At 31.0% G+C, this 21,878-nt stretch overlaps 1 protein-coding gene across 2 annotated transcripts in view; it reads right to left on the bottom strand.

Annotated features, from left to right (window-relative positions):
- The window catches only part of LOC145260567 (calcineurin-binding protein cabin-1-like), a 567,854-nt gene that overhangs the window by 364,464 nt on the left and 181,512 nt on the right, over positions 1-21,878 (bottom strand). For both annotated transcript variants that reach the window (XM_080118824.1, XM_080118826.1), the window contains exons 15-23: positions 18,353-18,509; positions 15,730-15,807; positions 14,091-14,130; positions 11,971-12,056; positions 9,644-9,780; positions 9,342-9,412; positions 6,351-6,441; positions 4,459-4,628; positions 1,510-1,596 (exon numbers count right to left, since the gene is read on the bottom strand). In XM_080118824.1, coding sequence (XP_079974950.1) covers positions 1,510-1,596; positions 4,459-4,628; positions 6,351-6,441; positions 9,342-9,412; positions 9,644-9,780; positions 11,971-12,056; positions 14,091-14,130; positions 15,730-15,807; positions 18,353-18,509 — 917 coding nt within the window. The remainder of the gene's footprint in view (positions 1-1,509; positions 1,597-4,458; positions 4,629-6,350; positions 6,442-9,341; positions 9,413-9,643; positions 9,781-11,970; positions 12,057-14,090; positions 14,131-15,729; positions 15,808-18,352; positions 18,510-21,878) is intronic.

Below are 21,878 nucleotides of genomic sequence, written 5' to 3' on the forward strand. Positions count from 1 at the left end.
GTGACAGTATTGGTCCGATATAATTGGATATGTTTCTCGCCCCTGCGTACTAATCTGGTGGTCAGTGATTTAAAGTGCATAATGCAGGGCTTTATATCACAAAACCTACTTGTATCCACCAAATACAAATGAGATTTTCTTAACCAGCATAGTGGAAAACCTAAGAAAGTCATCATTATAAAGAAAGTGTGTAGGTGGATGTAAGGTAAAGATTTATCTAAAAACAAAAAAACAAAAAAAAAACTATGATCAAACAAACCCCCTCCTCCTCCTCCTCCTCATTAAAAAAAAAAATGAAGTACAGTTGTTGTTGTCCAACTCCTAACTTCATGTTAAGAACGGCTTTCTTAATGGACACCCCCAACCAAAAACACATTTTTATCAGTTTATTTGCTTAAAACTCTTAAAATATATAATGTACATTATTATTTAATAATTCATTTAAAAGTATATTCATTTCCATACAAAACGGTGGTATTTTGATGACTTAAACTGCTTTGGTTTTTTAAAATATGATGATTTTAGCAGAATCCTCTAGAAATCTGTGATATCATCCATATGTATTGCTAAATGAAGACAGCCGGGATATTCCCTTAGGATTGGATAAACTTTTCTATGATTGCATCAGATGATGTTAGTCGGGTGAGAAGAGAAAGCAGGTAGATTTCCGATATATGGTTTAAGATGGAGACAAAAAGATCATCACTAAATTTGTCTTCACAAACTCGAAAAGATAACTGTCGAGAAGCTCCCAGCTAGCCCCGTTGATTTTTTTTTTTTTTTCAATATTTTCCCCAAAGATTGTCTACTTCCTCGCCACACACTGATTGGCATCTTATGTCAGACCCAATCAAAACCGAGCAGCCAGTTAGTTTCATCTGGTTCAAATTGTACACAAGTACCTTAATTTCAATAAGAACATGTATAAGGTATAATAGGAGAGGACTTTTAAGTTCAAGCCCTCTGGTGTTATACCTTATACTTTGGGCAATATTATTCTGAACAATATTGTTTAATTTGTCTCAGACCGATGGTTGAATATGGTTAAATTTGTGTTCATTTTTGCATCCCTATCTGTGCATCTAACAAATGCCATAATAATTAGTTTGCTGCACCTTATCATAGCAAAGGTCCATACAACATTTCAGCCATATCCCACCTGTAGTTTCCAATAAAAAGTGGAACTGACAAAGAGAAATATATTACCATCTAATTTACACATGTATTTGTATTATTTACAGACACACATTACATTAGAGTTTCTAAATGCTTACATTAAGAAATATTGGGAGAATGATTGAATATAGCAAGAGGAGTGAAAAATACATAGCTAAAAGGGAAGTTTAGTTACTGATAAATTATGGCTAATTAGAAAAATTAAAATAGAATTGTTTTCAAACATAATCCAATCCCTGAACTAAAGTATATTTTAGCATGTGTTTTGTATTATTGAGTATTTGTAGTACAATTGATTAACAAGAAACAGTTGAATAAAATTTGATTTTTTACCTTGTAATCTTTCAGCCGCAAAAGTGAATCCATGAGCAACAGCAACTGTGAATGTCGCTCAGGAATGGCCACACCGATTTCCAATAACTGAAAACAGGATTTTGAAAAAAGATTTTTTTTAAATTTCAATATAGAAAATTTCTTATTGGGCTTATACAGTTTTCATAAATAATTTTCCCAATTAACATTTCTTTAAAAAGAATCAGTTAACTTGCAAGAAAATGATTCAAGATCTAGAATTGGCAAATTACAGAAATACCACAGACTGATCAGATACTGAAAAACTTTAGAAATCGATTCTATCTGAAATAGATCACTACTTGGAGAAGATCATTTTACAAACTAAACAAAACTATATTACGATTAAAATATATATTTAAATAAATTCTGTCTTTGTCTTTTTGTTAAACTCTGTATATGTCATAAAAACAACTAGAACACTCTTTTTGTAGTTGATATTCTTTATTGTTCATGGATTATAAAGACTTGAAATAACAATCCCATTTCAATAATAATAATTATTATAATTATATTATTATTTCAATAATAATTATTATAATTATAATAATTATTTCAATAATAATTATTATAATTATATTATTATTTCATTAATAATTATTATAATTATATTATTATTTCATTAATAATTATTATAATTATATTATTATTTCAATAATAATTATTATAATTATATTATTATTTCAATAATAATTATTATAATAATATTATTATTTCAATAATAATTATTATAATTATATTATTATTTCAATAATAATTATTATAATTATATTATTATTTCAATAATAATTATTATAATTATATTATTATTTCAATAATAATTATTATAATTATATTATTATTTCAATAATAATTATTATAATTATATTATTATTTAAATAATTATAATTATATTATTATTTCAATAATAATTATTATAATTATATTATTATTTCAATAATAATTATTATAATTATATTATTATTTCAATAATAATTATTATAATTATATTATTATTTCAATAATTATTATAATTATATTATTTCAATAATTATTATAATTATATTATTATTTCAATAATAATTATAATAATTATATTATTTCAATAATAATTATAATAATTATATTATTTCAATAATAATTATAATAATTATATTATTATTTCAATAATAATCATTATAATTATATTATTATTTCAATAATAATTATTATAATTATATCATTATTTCAATAATAATTATTATAATTATATCATTATTTCAATAATAATTATTATAATTATATCATTATTTCAATAATAATTGTTATAATTATAATAATTATTTCAATAATAATTATAATTATAATAATTATTTCAATAATAATTATTATAATTATAATAATTATTATAATTATATTATTTCAATAATAATTATTATTATTATATTATTATTTCAATAATAATTATTATTATTATATTATTATTTCAATAACAATTATTATTATTATATTATTATTTCAATAATAATTATTATAATTATATTATTTCAATAATAACCTGGAGCACTTAACTATTTTGCCACAGTGCTAAACTGTGATAGTGAAACCGTTTGCCCGAAGATTACTATATATAATCAAAACCTGAATCATACCACCACCATACCCCTACTACCAATCTCCCAAATCTGGAGTAGTTAACCATATAGCCCCCCACTCCACATTTCCCTCCACCCTAAAATTCAACTCCACTCCCCACAGAGATAAGCACCTTGAATAATGGATAACATGTATAATTACCTGGAAACATTTTTTTATGCATATTGATATGTATATCTTAAAATAAAAACGGATTTACAGGTATGCAAACTTCTCTCTTTTGATGCCTTGGGATGATTACATCAAGATCCATCGTTTAACATGATGCAAATCTATACCCGCACTTATTGGTATATTTGAATTTTTTACATTTTTCTTTTATATAATATCTGAGTACCCACCTTTTATCTACCTTAAATTAAATCTGTTTTTTATATATATCTCACTTCCTTCATCGTTATCCTTGTTTATTCTGTTACACCCATACAAGACCCTCTGTTATATAGCATTGTTGCTTCTGATTTTATTAGCATTTTATTTTGGTACTCTTAATTTTATTTCTTACTAGGGGAGGAGGAGTGTGGCTTTGTTCAGTCGTAAAAAATATGCCTAAATATGATATTTTAATTTGTCGAGATTTTGTATATATTATTATAGAGTCGTGATTTCAAAAGTAAAAAAAAAAGTATTTGGGTGCCATCAGCTAGAATCGAAACTGAAATCAAAACTGTAGCATTAAAAGCTGGTGATGTTACCATTGTACCAATGCGATACACGCATATGAACTGATCAAAAATAAAATAAGATGAATGTACAAAATTTATATTTTTCAATTTTGACCCCATAAAAACTATTTTAACTGGTTAAAGACCCATAAGAGAACGGTCCATAAAAAATCCAATCATTTGAGGCACCTAGCGCTGCTCTGCAACTTTTAGTTTCGGAAGAGATAAAGTTTGAAAATATGGAGACACACACAGACACAGTGAGTTTTATAAATTAGATTTATTGTTTATATTTTAAAGAACCTCACCAACATTTAGTCAATGTGGATATTATTAGATGATAGTCATTAGTAACAGTCACAATGTTTTTTGCCTGCATAAAATCATTTTGTTTTATTTTTGTCATGCAAACATTTTATTTGACATTGGTTTTATAAAAATTAATGTGTAAGAAAACAAAAATGAATATTCTTATGAAAATTAAGTTTTGAGTGAAAACTTAACGTTATTGTCAGAATCAAATGTTATAAAGCTGAACAGTTTTTATTTTAATATTAAGATTAGCTGAAAAAAAAAAAGCTTGACAGACCCTCACCTTTCCAAAAAGTTTCTCACAGAGACAAGACTAGACACATAAAAAGTAAATTCTTACCCGAGCTGAGGTTGCTTTTGAAAGATTCATTTTGCCTTTAGCAGTTGGATTAGTAAATGTTAACAATAATAGTTCCACTACTTTTTCATATCCTTCAGAATCATAAAGTTTTTGGGTCTCTTCCAGAGATTGATATCTTCTCAAAGACATTTTCTGTGAGTTAATATTTTCTAAAAAAAAAAAAAAGTTTTAAAATGAAAAAATAAAATTGAAAGACAACAAAGAAAATTTTTATTTTATTATTGAAATCAAGAAATTAATTATAATAAGAAAAACTTTACTTTCGCTTTTAGAGTACTTCAATCATAGAAAAGCATGTTCCAGACGTGGAAAATGAAATGTATTTACCAAGCATAATAGCAAGCGATGAAGCCACTGTGCCATTCATCTTAGAAAAAATTAGTAAAAAAAAACTAATTATTTCAGAAGTCACAATGGCCACTGACTGAAAGAGAAATCTGTTACTCAATCTATATATCTATAAAAGTGAAAGTGTCTGTGTGTGTGTGTGTGTGTGTGTGTGTCTGTCTGTGTATATTTCCCTACACAATAACTGTCAATTTTTAGTCCACAGACTCGAAATTTGATATACAGGGTAGTGAGATTTGGGAAAATCTTTATAATCAGTTTTTGGCCAGAAATTTGGCTGTTAAGGAGTCAAAGTTCAACGATTTGACCTTTGAGAACTCTACCAAACTCCTCCGACAATTTTGGGTATAAACAATTGAAATTTTAGATATAGGTTCGTTGGACATGGAGCTAACTTAATAACTTGATTTGAGCCAAAAACAAATGTTAAGGGGTCATAATAGAGGTCAAAGTTAAAAAAAATTGACCTCTGTGGTCTCTACTAAATTACTCAGACAATTTCTGGTCTAAACATTTGAAATTTTACATAAAGGGTATTAAGAGATAGGGCAAGCTTTTTAATTGGTTTAGGTCGAAAATTTGAGCTACAAATATATAAATCTATGCATGTCTGTTTGCATGTCTGCCTAAAACTTTCGACAGAGGCGAAGGATTTTCACAAGATCAATATCGTTTTGAAGCTCGACCCTTCAGACGACAAATACCGAAAAATTGGCTAAAAACATTCATTTCTTCATCCTCAACTGGGCACTTTTCCACAGGGAGGGGTCACTTTTTCTGCTGATATTTTCAAAAGTCATCCCCGTTTTCGATTGTCTAGCCTTAATTTAAACCTATGTCACTTCCGGTTTGGAGGGGGTTGTAACAGCAAAGATGTCACGTTTTACACGTTCTTTTCCTCCTTCGCGGTACAGATTCGAGCCTGCCTTCCTACTACCACTTTTTTTTTTGCTCAACACACACCAGGCAACGCCGGGCACCCATGCTAGTGAGGAAATACTTTTGGATCTTAAGAGTCTCAGAAGTGGATACAATGAATTCAGAATTCATAACAAACATCATAAGATTTCCACTTATGAAATGGCATTATAAATGAAAAATTTGCCTCCTTTGAAAAAAAAAAAGGGGGGGGGGTAATAACATCTAACTGTTTTCCATTCCCTCAAAATCAAGATCTATTTGCTTCAGTTTGTTGGAAAATCTGTCTAAAAAGAAGTATTTCCAATTTTCCATAATTAAAGAGAATAGATTATAATTTTACCATTTTATTTACTTATATAGTTTTAGTGGTGATATTAGCTGAATAATTAGTTAATTATGGAAGTAATGTATTTAAATGTAAGGATGGGTCACGACAGAAAGTGTAGGAAAATATAATAGCAATTAATTATTTGAAATTGTATATTTTGAATTATCATTTTTATTTATAAAAAATTTGAAAGGTCGGTTTTCCGGATCATCTGTGGGTCATTGCACATAGGCATTTTCAGATTCAAGCTTGAAAAATCTTTGAAATGACTCACCTGATGAGATAAAATCATCCAGTTTGCAATTCGGAAGCCGTACACCAGAGAGAGACTCACTCTCTTGTGCTATTTGAAGATATTCTAATGCCTGGAAGAGAGAAAACAATGCTGTTAAATGTACATGAATGGACAGAAGACAGAAATATATTTTCTTAGTTGAAAACAAAAATAATATAATCTGCTATAATTATAATTGTGTCTCATTTATAAAAATGATCTTTCTCGTCTATAATAGTGCAAACAGTGACATAATGACATCTGTAATATAAAGAAAAACTATGTGCATCACAATTTTTAACACTAAAAGTAAAATTCTATTTTTCAGGTGCAAGGGATTTGTTTTTTTTTTTTTTTTCTTTCTGAATTTAATATTTGTCATGTTTTGGAAGGATGGTATAACCATAATATTTGAGTTTGAAAAATAACTCAAAACTTTATTTGTAATCTATTTTCCAATTTAATATCATCTGAATATTGAATATAATGTGTGTACATCTAATAATACTGGAAACAGGCTTATATTAAGCCTCTTTCTAAACTAAACTATTAGATATAAAATGTTTATATTTAAAAATGAATTTGTCCAACAGTACTGAAAAAAAATAGAGAGAAAAGAAAATTTGTAATCGAAAGCAATCAGTTATAAGATCATCATTAGAAAATAAGGAAAACATGAAGAGGCCATAACCAAGATGGTCCGTTTATAACATTGAAAATGACACTTCCTGTTTCTGCGTGAGCTTTTAAATTATTGAAAAATCAGAACAGAATAAACAAATAGAATAAAAAATGTCAATTGCAATAATCCTAAATTATGAGTGAAACGAAGAAATATATAGAGCATGCCAAGAAGAGTTTAATAAAATTCAAACAGTGACAGCTTGTAGTAGAATGGGTCAGTCACATGTAATGTTAACATAGTTTGTTTTCTTGAACAACTGTTGGATAGCTAGGGTATATATATATATATATATACCTATACACACACGTGTCATATGTGTCTGTATTTCTTTACATGTGTCAATATATATTACATGGGCTCATGTATCTAGTTGCGTATATAACAGTGTCTTTGATATTTAATAAATGCATGTATACAGAGTATAGAAACATTCATTGTGCATGTATATAAAACGTTTGTTGTAGGTGCAGCTACTTCTTCACAAATACACATAGTTAACAAATGTGACACAAACTTTTAGAGACAGCTTTTTTTTCTTTTTTTTTTTACAAGATGATCACCATTTATCAAGGCCCAGAAGCCACTCAGGGATAAGGGTTAGTGCCTGTACGTTAGTGTGGGGATTTAATAAAAGTGTCTACTTAAGGGGGCAGTTCATCAGGAATTTGTTTACGTTGGACTTGAAGACATCCAGGTTGTAGTCAGGTGGGAAGCAGGCAGACAGAACAGAGTTCCACAGGCGTGCAGTTCTAAGAAAGAAGCTTTGTTCATGGAATCTACGTTTTGATTTAGGCACAGATAAAGAGTGGGGAAAATTTTTCACAGTGGTTTCAGCTAAATGGGTGTTTTTCATAAAAGATTGGCAAGGGGGGACTAGAGATTGGAGCTCAGACGAGCCTGCCTTCCTACTACCATTACAATCAAATGATTCACATTTATGCTTACTTGTCCCAAACCAAAAGGACACATACCTTTTTATTTGTCGAAACCCGAAATATTTTACACAACCATAATTTGCTTTATGAATTCCCTTGTTGGAGTTTGGCATTTTCACTGGTTCTTTCCCTTCTGCTTCCAATCATGTTCACTCGCTAATGCGTTTCTCACCAACTCTTCAGCTTCATCTCTACTAACTACCTATTATGTTAGCAAAACCCCAATCATGTATCCAAGAACAGAAATAGGTGATCTCTCATGTAAGCCAAAATCTGTTTACTTCTAACCAAATTCCACAACTACTCCGAAAATTCCTAAATCAATTTTGTTTATTTTTTTCCTGACTAATCATTCAAAGCTTTAAATTTACATTTTCCAAAATTGTTTCATTTTTCTAACAATAATAATCAACTAGGTTACTCAGTGTTGCCTCGGCATGTTAATAAACTATAAGAAATCTTTCCAACCATGTCAGTGCCAATCGCACCCTTCTTGAAAGTAATATTTTTAAACTCAATGATATGACTGAAATCTACTAGGTCCTTCAGCCTCACTTTGAGCCGGAACTTTCTTTAGGAAGGGACTTTTCTCTCCTCTCACTGTTTTTTCTGCTTGAGCAAAAGCACAGTCGCCTATCTGTCCAAGTTCGGTCTTTTATTTCTCTCAAATCTTGGAAATTCTCACAGCTAGTCTCACTCTCTCTCCCATAAAACCAACCACGTCTACTGCTTCTTCCTCTTCCAGCAAACAGAACAGACTTTCTGTCTTTTGGAGGTGAGTGCATTAGAAGAATTACTACTACAATGACATTCTCAGAGAACATGAATTGGAATAAGTATATCGAAAATGTTGCCAAATCTGCTGCAAAGAAAGTAGGCTCCCTCTATTAGGGTAGAAAACTTATAGCATTTGCCAATATGCTATCTCTATAAAGCTAACATTTGACTGAGCATGGTGTACTGTTGTCACATCTGAGCTGGTGCACCAACCTCTAGGCTCTCCTTTTTGGGTAAGGTATAAAAAAAAATACTTATTCTGCACTGTCTGCTATGCTCCAGCTCCTGTTGCATCATCATAATATTGGATCCCGGGGTTATTTTACAAGTACTTCCACAGAATATATTTGGGACAAACTTATTGCAACCTCTCAATGTAAATAATCTCGACGAGTTGCTAGAAGAGTTTAATAACTCTTTCCTTTGTTTGTCTTTGGAATTCCCTCTGCTTCCTCCGACCATACAAACATGCAGAAATTTAAATGCAATATGAACAAACAGCTTGCTGCTCAACACATGTTGCCTCTATAAATTTGGATCCTACCACACTAGCTATTTACACTTTGGTGGAAAGAAGTATATAAACACAAATACCTTATCAAAATATTCAACAGATTCCTCAAGTTGTCCCTGGAGCACACAGAATCTTGCTTTGAGCCAGAACACTAGAAAAAGAAAGAAAAGGCTGAAAATAGTTAAGATTTGTCCAGTGTCTTGTGATTAATAGTTGAATAGAAAGAGACTGATGTGGACTTCACTTGAAAATAATAAAAACTTAAGTACATTTAATATCAACAACAAAAAAAACAGTCATAACATCCATAAATGATCGGAGAAATCAATGCCAAAATAAGCAAAGAAAATATGATCAAGAAGAAAATGTATGAAGTACTCACCTCGTACACTATGCTCAGCCCAATTTCCAGCCATGATATCAGAGAAGCCAATAAGACCAGAAATATACCACAAATCTTCTAGATAGTATGAACCAGGGAAATTGTGTTCCAGCTGATTCACAGTGAAAGGACCACGACTGCAAAAGAAAAGCACAACATAAAGGCATTAAACATTAAATTCAAATGTTAAACACCTTTTCTTAATAAGATATCATTTTCAACAATTGACTTTTTCCAATTATTAGATTTTTTTTTTGTGTGTGTGTGGGGGGGGGTCATTATAATATTCAGTTTAACATTCATTTTACATGCTGATATGTGTTAGACAGCTTCTAAAAGTTGACTTTCAAACTAAACAAATTCTAGCCAAGTTTTTATTTATCCGTTTCTTCCAAATCAATCCTTATCACTTCCACATTTTCCTTGGCTTTTCTATGTCAACTAACCCTTCTACCCCAACTTTTCTACATCTACCAAACCAAAAAACTAATCAAAAACTCTTATCCATTCCATTAATGTGGCCATATTGAAGTCTACTATTCTCCACAGGTCTCTCTATACTATCCAGATTTAATCTTCCTCTATGATTATCAGATCTTTTATGATTATCAGATATAAGCTTTTATGATTATCAGATCTAAGCCTTTATGATTATCAGATCTAAGCCTTTATGATTATCAGATCCAAGCCTTTATGATTATCAGATCTAAGCCTTTATGATTATCAGATCTAAGCCTTTATGATTATCAGATCTAAGCCTTTATGATTATCAGATCTAAGCCTTTATGAGTATCAGATCTAAGCCTTTATGAGTATCAGATCCAAGCCTTTATGAGTATCAGATCCAAGCCTTTATGATTATCAGATCTAAGCCTTTATGATTATCAGATCTAAGCCTTTATGATTATCAGATCCAAGCCTTTATGATTATCAGATCCAAGCCTTTATGATTATCAGATCCAAGCCTTTATGATTATCAGATCCAAGCCTTTATGATTATCAGATCCAAGCCTTTATGATTATCAGATCCAAGCCTTTATGATTATCAGATCCAAGCCTTTATGATTATCAGATCTAAGCCTTTATGATTATCAGATCTAAGCCTTTATGATTATCAGATCTAAGCCTTTATGATTATCAGATCTAAGCCTTTATGATTATCAGATCTAAGCCTTTATGATTATCAGATCTAAGCCTTTATGAGTATCAGATCTAAGCCTTTATGAGTATCAGATCCAAGCCTTTATGAGTATCAGATCCAAGCCTTTATGATTATCAGATCTAAGCCTTTATGATTATCAGATCTAAGCCTTTATGATTATCAGATCTAAGCCTTTATGATTATCAGATCTAAGCTTTTATGATTATCAGATCCAAGCTTGTCTTTAAGACATGTTATTCACCCATCTTATCATTTTCATATAATTTCTTTCCATGCAACACCTGTGCTCAACACTCATTGGTCAGGTTTCACTTTCACACATCATCTCCTTGGTGGTTAGTAATGACAAAAATTCACTGAACCTAATCCATTTCTAGCTCTTGCAATTACAGTATCACCTGCTCCACCCTGTGCTTCAATAACATCACCAATTAATTTGGAGCGTCTGATGATAGTAAGTCAGATGATCTGTAATGATACAATATTGTGCAAGTGACAAGGTATGGAATTTTCACTGTAATTTTGAAAACACACATTGTAATGGGATGAAATGTTAGTAACTCAAAAATTGTTTAAAATTCAATATTTTAAATTCTTTGAAGATTGTCTTTTTGATAATTAAAAGTTTTTTTTTTTACTTTGCTATCATGAAACTGAGCAGTGTATGTCATTTTTTTGTAGGGTTTTATTTCTTTTTCATGAAATTATTTGAAAATAAACGTTTTTTAATCAATATGCTTCTTTCAACCCATCTTTGAGAAAACATACATCCTATCTTCTGGCGAGAATTTCAATCGATTAACAGAGAAAATAAAAAATCTCTTGCATTGTTCGTAGAAAACAGGTTTTTCATGTTTAAATAAGGAGTTCCTTCAATTAGCAGAGAAAGTGCACCCTTGGAACATTTAAAATTAATTTTCTTTATTATAAAATTTTCAGTTGCTACACAATGTATCATTATAGATCTCTTGGCTTGCAATAATAAGATACTCCCAATTTCTTAAGTGTCACATTGAGATGGACAGACATTCAGAAAAACATGATGCATCGAAAAAAAAAAAAAAAAAAAGCTAAAATAACCAATTAAAAGTGAAAAAATACAAAAACGTCATAGAATATGAAATTACTGATTAAGAAATAAAAAACAAAACAAGAAAATTCTTACTTTCGAGCGTTGGCAGGTGAGGTTTTCAATCTCGCCATCTTCACTAACCAATAATCTAATTTCAGTTCAGATGACACAAGAACCATCTGGATAGAAAAAATTTTTTTTCATAAAAAAGCTTCCAATTGCAATTGAATGTTTAGTCAAAATAGGATCACATTTAATATATTTTTCCCTACATTGTCCAATAATCTTTTCAAAGAAAATACTAAAAATTACTGCTATATGTTACAAGTTTTTAACAAGTTCGATAACTGATCATTACCTCCCTTTATTAAGTCTTCATGATGTAAATTTACAATAGTATTTCCCTCTTTTTTGCAACATATGTTTGTGCTGTTATTTATCAACTAGTTTCTAATCCTTATTCAACAATAAGATGTCAACCATAACAGATTAAATGCAAGAAAAAAGATAGCATATACTAAGGAAAATATGAATTATGAGAAATAAAATTCTCAGACAATTTACATTCATTTGAAAGATATCACTTATAGATGAGGATATAGAAATGAAGAAGGCTATGTGAAATATAACAATTTACATTCATTTGAAAGATATCACTTATAGATGAGGATATAGAAATGAAGAAGGCTATGTGAAATATAACAATTTACATTCATTTGAAAGATATCACTTATAGATGAGGATATAGAAATGAAGAAGGCTATGTGAAATATAACAATTTACATTCATTTGAAAGATATCACTTATAGATGAGGATATAGAAATGAAGAAGGCTATGTGAAATATAACAATTTACATTCATTTGAAAGATATCACTTATAGATGAGGATATAGAAATGAAGAAGGCTATGTGAAATATAACAATTTACATTCATTTGAAAGATATCACTTATAGATGAGGATATAGAAATGAAGAAGGCTATGTGAAATATAACAATTTACATTCATTTGAAAGATATCACTTATAGATGAGGATATAGAAATGAAGAAGGCTATGTGAAATATAACAATTCACATTCATTTGAAAGATATCACTTATAGATGAGGATATAGAAATGAAGAAGGCTATGTGAAATATAACAATTCACATTCATTTGAAAGATATCACTTATAGATGAGGATATAGAAATGAAGAAGGCTATGTGAAATATAACAATTTACATTCATTTGAAAGATATCACTTATAGATGAGGATATAGAAATGAAGAAGGCTATGTGAAATATAACAATTTACATTCATTTGAAAGATATCACTTATAGATGAGGATATAGAAATGAAGAAGGCTATGTGAAATATAACAATTTACATTCATTTGAAAGATATCACTTATAGATGAGGATATAGAAATGAAGAAGGCTATGTGAAATATAACAATTCACATTCATTTGAAAGATATCACTTATAGATGAGGATATAGAAATGAAGAAGGCTATGTGAAATATAACAATTTACATTCATTTGAAAGATATCACTTATAGATGAGGATATAGAAATGAAGAAGGCTATGTGAAATATAACAATTTACATTCATTTGAAAGATATCACTTATAGATGAGGATATAGAAATGAAGAAGGCTATGTGAAATATAACAATTTACATTCATTTGAAAGATATCACTTATAGATGAGGATATAGAAATGAAGAAGGCTATGTGAAATATATAAAATCCTTAGGTAAAAAGAAGAAAGGCTTTGCTAACACCATGTAAGAAAATGGAATTACATATTACACTGCAATACAGGGCAATATTGAAAGCATCATTGTTATGAGGATAGAGACTATTCTAACAGCCATGAGAAATGCCAAATACTGAATGATGCCCTAATCATTGCAATGATACTGAAAGCCTTGCTGGAATGCTCCAACCCTTTTTCCACCCAACAAAGAATTAAAATTTCCAGAATTCAAAAACAAACTGTTTGAACAAAAACATAAAAACACAAAAATGATCCGGATAAAAATATTTGAAACATGAATATTTGCAGTTAAGTATGTTGTGCCTACAACCAACAAAAGTAGTATTGGCATTTAGAGAATGAAAAATGAACAAAACCCCAATAAAATTACAACTTAATTTAATCTGAAATTGGCCATATGCTCTTTTCTATAAATTTTATAGAGATCATAAGTTATAAAATAATAAAAACTTACTTTTCCCATTTTTGCAATGTGATCAGCTGGTTCTTCAGAGCTTAAATAAAAAAAAAATACAGTTTAAAATGAAAAAAAGAAGCACATTAAGCTATTCAGAAAATACTGGGTTATTTCTGCACACTTAAAAGTTGATTTAAGGTAGCTTTTTTTATACAACATTTGCTATGCTTACTAAATGATAACATCTTTACTAAATTTCTAATAATTTCTTTTGGAAGGGAATTTTGAAGCATACAAATCGTTAATAAAAAGAAAAAAAAGCAAATATTTTTCTGGCAAAGTTTGAAAGTAATTACAGAACAAAATCGATGTCTAAGTGTCAGAGAATTTAGGTCTCGCTTGAGTTTGACAAATAAATGTTTGTGAAATGCTCTTTTCTGAACAACCTAAAAACATGTCTTAAATAGGATGTGCAATAGGTGTAATAGGCTTGGCATGCCAGGTACAAGTTCCATCAGTTTGCTTGTGTAATTAACACCTCCTGAGGAAAGCATGAATTTATCTCTCACACCAATTAGCTTTGAGAGAAATAATAGGATGAGCACAATTTTCAAGACTTAGAAGGCCAATTATTTATCATTATTTCTGTATGCATGACCATCACAATTCTCTGACTCTTTGTGCTTCAGCAGAAACAATTTCATATTCAGATTTCTTGTTTTGAAAAATGTTTGGATAATGTTCCACTGTCAATAGATACTATTTCAAAACTATTTGATGCAACAAACTTCTATGACTGGGCATCATTTATGATCCAGCAGATGGTCTCTGGGGTGCCTTTAGAAATATTTATTGATCTGGCAGTTACCTCGTAAAAATTTAAATGAAACTATAAATTTGCCCCCTTTTGTATAAGTGGCAATGTGTGTTGTTTGGGATGAGTAAAAACAAAATTTTTAATCTTAAATATAACAGTTGATCTGAAAATATTAAAAAATCAAATAATGTTATAAAATATTTCATTAAATGATTAAAAAAATATTTTTTAAAGATGTGACCAAACTCCTATTTAAAATTCATGCCAAAGCACGCACTTACACATAAACTTCAGACTTACAACAACTCTCAACAAGACAGGACATATCCTTTTCTATCTCTACAAGAGGCTGACCCTTCAGGATTAATACCATTGGAAAAATAAATGGACAAAAACTAAAATAAAACAGTCTTCTTTGAAAAATGTGTCTTATATCAAAAGTTTCAGAAAAAATTATTTTAATCATTTAATATTTTATAACAATATTTTGTTTTCTAAAATTTTCAAATTAACCTTATGAAATAATGATTTAAAACTCCTATTTATAAAAGTTGATATTTTTAGAAATATTTTATCTCACTTTATGGGTCTCAAAACTGAAGACATAAAATAGAAAACATCATAAAATAAAATAATGACTATATTTAAAATTTGTAAATTAAAGCCATCTCATGTGATTTTGTACATTTTCATCTCTGCTTTTATACTTAAACTTTGGTTAGACAGCGGTCAGATGATTCCCAGTTAAAATAGAACCATGTCTGCAAATGGGATGCCAAAAATATTTGAATAAAAACTTGTACCAAATAAATGTGCGAGTGTGTTAAATGCAGATTAAATGGATTGATCTTGAGAATATCTATCCTTGTCTACTCTTACCTAAGATAAGACGGCAACTTCAAATGTTTCCTCACTCGGTTATAAATCCTCAGGTAAACTTCAACTAATCCATCTGACCTAAAACAAGAAAGGAAAAGTAACAATTTTTTTAATCAATCAAACAAATATTAAACCAAAATAAAATATAATAATCATATATTTTGGTTTATATAAATACGAGTAGTAATATTAGGAAAAAATACAGAGTTCTTAAAATTCTCCCTTCGATCTTATTCATTACAGATAAGTCACAGTAAAACAGCACATTAAAATCACTATAAAAGTTAATTCTGGTTGTACTATTATTTCTTCGATCACCCACCTATCCCTTCTGTAACTTTTAAATGTTAGAGGTTAAATCATGCCAAACAAATGAAAGTCTTTATTACTAAATCATAGTTTTGGCATACAAAATCTGAAATTAGCAACTACAAAACTACAAAACTATGTGTATCCCGTCTCAACCAAGCCAACTGAAATTCCCTTTCTGGTATTTTTAGATCAAAAATTGAATAATTATAGTTTTTTATGGACAAACACTTTAAAAAATAAAAAAGCAAATGAATTAATTGTTAGCCTTAAGTGAGCAATTACTCAGAGATAATATTTTGATAAAAAATACTGGTCCTATCAAACCACTGGGTTGACATCAGGAAAGGTCTGTTGCTTCAATCAATGAAATGTCTTTCAAAGAAAATTGGTTGGACTTCTAGCTGTGCAGTTTAAATGTTGGAAGCTTGTAAGAAAGGTAACAAAAGATAGTTGAATGTCTTAAAGGAAAACTTATTGCGTCCAAAGAAACATGATGGAAAGGTAAATCGGATTGTTTTGGATTAGAAATGAAAAGGGAACATGTGGCATTGGTATTTTTATTGCAAAGAAATAAGTAGAAAAAGCAAAGTTAATTGCGCCAGTGATCATACTGTTTACGTTGCTAGTTCATCATAATATTCAGTGTAACATCCATTTTTTATGCTAAACATGCATTAAATGGTTGAAACTGACCTATCTCAGTCATTTATTTTCGCAAGTTAAATCTTAATATCACTTCCTCCCATGTTTTCCTTGACCTCCTCCTGTGAACTGTTACCTCAACTGTTCTGCATCTACTACTCTCCTATTTTGAACACATTTTCCTATACTGGTCATATTTAATCTTCCTCTTGTTTATCCAATGTTTGCAAATAGCACAAAAGATTGAATTGCACCAGACTCTACTGATCAGATTTAATCTTCCTCTGCAATACATGTCCTCAACCCTTCAGGTTTCACTTCACAAATACTTAATGATTGACAGCATAGCACTCTGCTAGTTAGTAATTGGTGAAGTTCCAAATTTTATTCCATCTACTTCTAACTCTTTCAATAACATTGACACCTGCTCATCCCTGTGCTCTAATGGTATCACAAAAGTAACAAAACTTCTCAACAGTTAAATTACTCACACCATCTCCATTGTCTTACACTTCTTGTACACAAACTGGTTATCATCCTCCAACTATCAGTAATTCTTCTGCATCCAATAGCAAATAGTACAAAAGATTGAATTCATCACAAACTCAATAAGAGAACTTTCTAACATTACAACCACTGATCATCACTTTAGACTTGGTAATATTAACTCTCAAAATTCTCCCAAGTCTTTAACAAGTTATCTTCCATTGTTTCACAAAAAAGTATTAAATTATCAGCATACAGCATTTCTTTTGTACAATCATATAAAACTCACGTCTAAGACACAAATGAAAAGCAACCCTTCCCACTTTAACATTAAAGCTGTTACTAAATGTGTTGTTAATTCTAACATGAATATTTCTGTACCTTGTTTGTCCCTAATTCATTCGACATTCATCAGAAAACATCTTTTGATACTTTAATGTAACTTTCTCCAGATCTACAAGATCAAAATACATTTTCCATCTTAAGGAACTTCTCTGAAATTTGCTCCAGGATAAATATAGCACTAGTGGGACTTTACCAAACAATAAATCCAAATTGCATTTCACTTTATCCTTATAACAATTCACAATTGTTTCTAGTCTTTCAGTCTTCATGATCTAATTTGTGTTAATCTGAGAAAGGCCTGTCTCAAGCACAGCCTTCAATAATCCTCCACCTTTACTCTTCAGCTTATATATCTGTTCATACACCAATCTGATTTGAGCGAAGAACTTCATCAACCTTACCAGTTAAGCTTGTCAGGAAACTCATCTTTTGCAAAAGATGAGTTTCCTGAGAAGCTTAACTGGTAAGGTTGATGAAGTTCTTGTTGTGACAGAAGATTTGAATTATCCTGTGAGAAAGATCATTGGTGGTTTTGAGGGTTTTCATAAAAGAAATGGATATGCTGATAAGAATACAGAAAAAAAAAAGGAATCTTAGAATTTGGTCTTGCCATGGAGAACACGTTGGTTACAAATAGGGTTTTCAAGAAAAGGGAACAGAAATATAGAAGGGAATCCATTGTTTTGTTTTTTTTAATCAGACATGTTTGAATGAAAGATTCTTGTCTAAACATGCTGATCAGCATAAAGATATCATAAGTATTTAATGCTGCATATTAGGTCACCAACAATTCAGACCTGTGCAATGTTTATAAAAAAATTGGAATAGAATCACTCACCATTTAGTATGGGCCAATTCTGATAAATACACCAAAAAGGTATTCATGAGATCAATTATTCCACCATTCTCAACAGACTCTTTGAGAAACTTCTCTACATCTATTTCTTCAGTGGTCGAAATCAACTGGACAACATCAGAGGTTTCATTACTACAACCTGAGATCGTATAAAATAAAAATAAAATGAATTAATGCAGAGAATTAGTTGAATAAGTGGAAGAAAAAATATTTAGATATAAATAAAATTTTTATTCATTACCAGATTTTCATTTGAAAATTTATTTCAACCAAAATAGTAGTCTTTATTTTGAAAGATTTACAATACAGTTTTTTTTCTTATTAAGATAAACATAATACTTCAGAGTGTACTCGATCACTTTAAATCTGTACAATGAAAATGTTATTTCAAACTGAATTGAACCTACGAATAAAGCCTCCTATGCATAAACACATCTAAAAATTCTATTTCAAATTTAAACATGTGAGGCCAACAAATGGATGAACAAAGCTCCTTTTAGAGATTTTTGAATGCATCTCAAATAATATGAGTTTATGCGCATATTTGAAAATGCGACAAACAAATGGATTGATAGATTGATAATTTTTTTTTGCAAATCGGGGACCTATACTGCACAAGCACCTATAAATTTTTCAAATCGGACCTATACTGCACAAACACCTTCAAAACTGTCAAATAGGCCTATACTACACAAGCACTTTCAAAATTGTCAAATCTGACCTATACTGCACAAGCACCTTGAAAAGTGTTGAATCGAACCTATACTGCACAAGCACCTTCAAAATATTTCAAAACAGACCTATACTGCACAAGCACCTTTAAAATTTTTCAAATCGGACATATACTGCACAAGCACCTTAATATTTTCCAAATCGGACCGATACTGCACAAGCACCTTAAAATTTTTCAAATAAGGCCTATACTGCACAAGCAGCTTAAAATGTTTCAAAATGGACTTATACTGCACAAGCACCTTCAAAATTGTCAAATCGGACCTGTAATGCACAAGGACCTTAAAAATTGTCAAATAGGACCTATACTCCACAAGCACAGGTGCTCGTCTGAACTCCAATCTCTGGTCCCCCCTCGCCAATCTTTCACGAAAAACACCCGTCTAGCTGAATCCACTGTGAAAAATTCCCCCCACTCTTTATCCGTGCCTAAATCAAAACATGGATTCCATGAACAAAGCTTCTTTCTTAGAACTGCACGTCTGTGGAACTCTGTTCCATCTGCCTGCTTCCCACCTGACTACAACTTGGATGTCTTCAAGTCCAACATTAACAAATTCTTAATGAACCGCCCCCTTAAGTAAACACTTCATCAAATTTCCACACTAACGTAATGTACTTGCAATAACCCTTATCCCTGAGTGGCTTCCGGGCCTTGATAAGTGGTGACCACTGTGTAAAAAAAAAAAAAAAAAAAAAAACGCATTCAAAATTTTCAAATAGAACCTATACTGCACAACTACTTTCAAAATTGTGAAATAGGACCTATACTGCACAAGCACCTTCAAAATCTTTAAAATCGGACCTGTACTGCACATGCCCTTTCAAAATTTTATAAATCGGACCTATACTGCACAAGCACCTTCAAAACTGTCAAATCGGACCTATACTGCACAAGCATTTTCAAAATTGTCAAATCGGACCTATACTGCACAAGCACCTTCCAAATATTTCAAGCCAGACCTATACTGCATAAGCAACTTCAAAATTTTTCAAATCGGACCTATACTGCACAAGCACCTTAAAACTTCTCAAATCGGACCTATACTGCACAAGCACCTAAAAATCTTTCAAATAAGGGCTATATTGCACAAGCACCTTCAAAATTGTCGAATTGGACCTATACTGCACAAGCACCTTCAAAATTGTCAAATCAGACCTATACTGCAAAAGCACCTTCAAAATTTTTCAAATCGGACCTATACTGCACAAGCACCTAAAAATCTTTCAAATAAGGGCTATACTGCATAAGCACCTTCAAAAGTTTTCAAATCGGACATATACTGCACAAACACCTTCCAAATTGTCAAATTGGACCTATACTGCACAAACACCTTCAAAATTTTCCAAATCGGACCTGTACTGCACAAGCCCCTTCAAAATTTTATAAATCGGACCTATACTGCACAAGCACGTTCAAAATTTTTCAAATCGGACCTATACTGCACAAGCACGTTCAAAATTGTCGAATCGGAACTATACTGCTCAAGCACCTTCAAAATTGTCAAATTGGACCTATACTTCACCTATGTCATACAATCTCAGGCGACGCATGGTATTCTGCTAGTACATATCCACCTATGTCATACAATGCCGTCAACGCCTACTGTTCTGCTAGTACATATACACCTACTTCATCCAATCCCAGGCGATGCTGGGTACTTGGCTACAAATATATCAACTAATTTTTTCCAATCCCAGGCGACGCCAAGTGTTCTGCTAGGAAAAATTCCATGAATTTTATCCAATCCCCAGGTAATCTGCTAGTACATATTGCTAGTACATAGTGCTAGTGCTATGTCATACAATCCCGGGCGACGCTGGGTATTCTGCTAGTACATATACACCAATTTTTTCCAATCCCCGGATATGCCGGGTATTCTGCTAGTACATATATCCAGCTATGTAATATAATCCCAGGCTAGTACATATCTTATCAGATCTCAGGCAACGCTGGGTATTCTGCTAGGAAACATTCAATGTATTTCCACCTATGTCGGATAATCTGCTAGTACATAATACTTTTATATGAATTCCTTAAATCCCTTCCTCCTCAACTGAAGATTATATAAAAAACATAACCTCCCAATACTAAGAATGGCTTTCTGAATAATAATGGTTTTATTTCAAAATTTGGAATCAGCAGTTTATCGATGTGTGATGTTTAGTTAGAATATGACATCTTGTCTCAATATATGATAAATATAGAATATGCATTTTTTTTTTTACTGGGTCTTTTGGCTAAGATCAAAGTGTAGTATCTGTTCTTAGAAATCAAGCAGTTTCATTTTTTGCTCCCATTAAGAAATTAAATTTAGAAATGCATTGTTTACATTTTACCTTTTATTTATCTACCAAGTTGATCTTAAATATTGCATAGACTCAATCCATTATATTATCCTTTCAGTCCCCGCCCACAGTAGCTCCCGTTACTCTTGCTTCTCCTTATTTGTCCCAAAGTCCTCATTTTTTAATGAGTGATTTTTCTGACAAAGGGAGAAGAAAAAGCTGTTTTCTAGGTTGGCAGTATTTTGTGTGAACAGTTGGCAGAGATGGTGGAAATGTTTGGTTTCTATGTCTATCCTTGTAGCCATGTCACGAGTAAGGGTGCTGGAGGTAAACGTTTTATCTGGGCTGACGTTATCCGCCTGATAGTCAGGGACCCGAACCTTGGATTAACCACTAAGGAGGCTGTCCTATCAGCAGGTGTAAAGTACTGGGGCTGCTGTATTGCCATTTGATGAATGAATTCTGGACCATGCAGTAGCTTCTGGTG

Source organism: Euprymna scolopes, chromosome 36 (assembly GCF_053919585.1).
Source record: "Euprymna scolopes isolate OS-2025 chromosome 36, ASM5391958v1, whole genome shotgun sequence".
In the NCBI taxonomy this organism is placed as follows: domain Eukaryota; kingdom Metazoa; phylum Mollusca; class Cephalopoda; order Sepiida; family Sepiolidae; genus Euprymna; species Euprymna scolopes.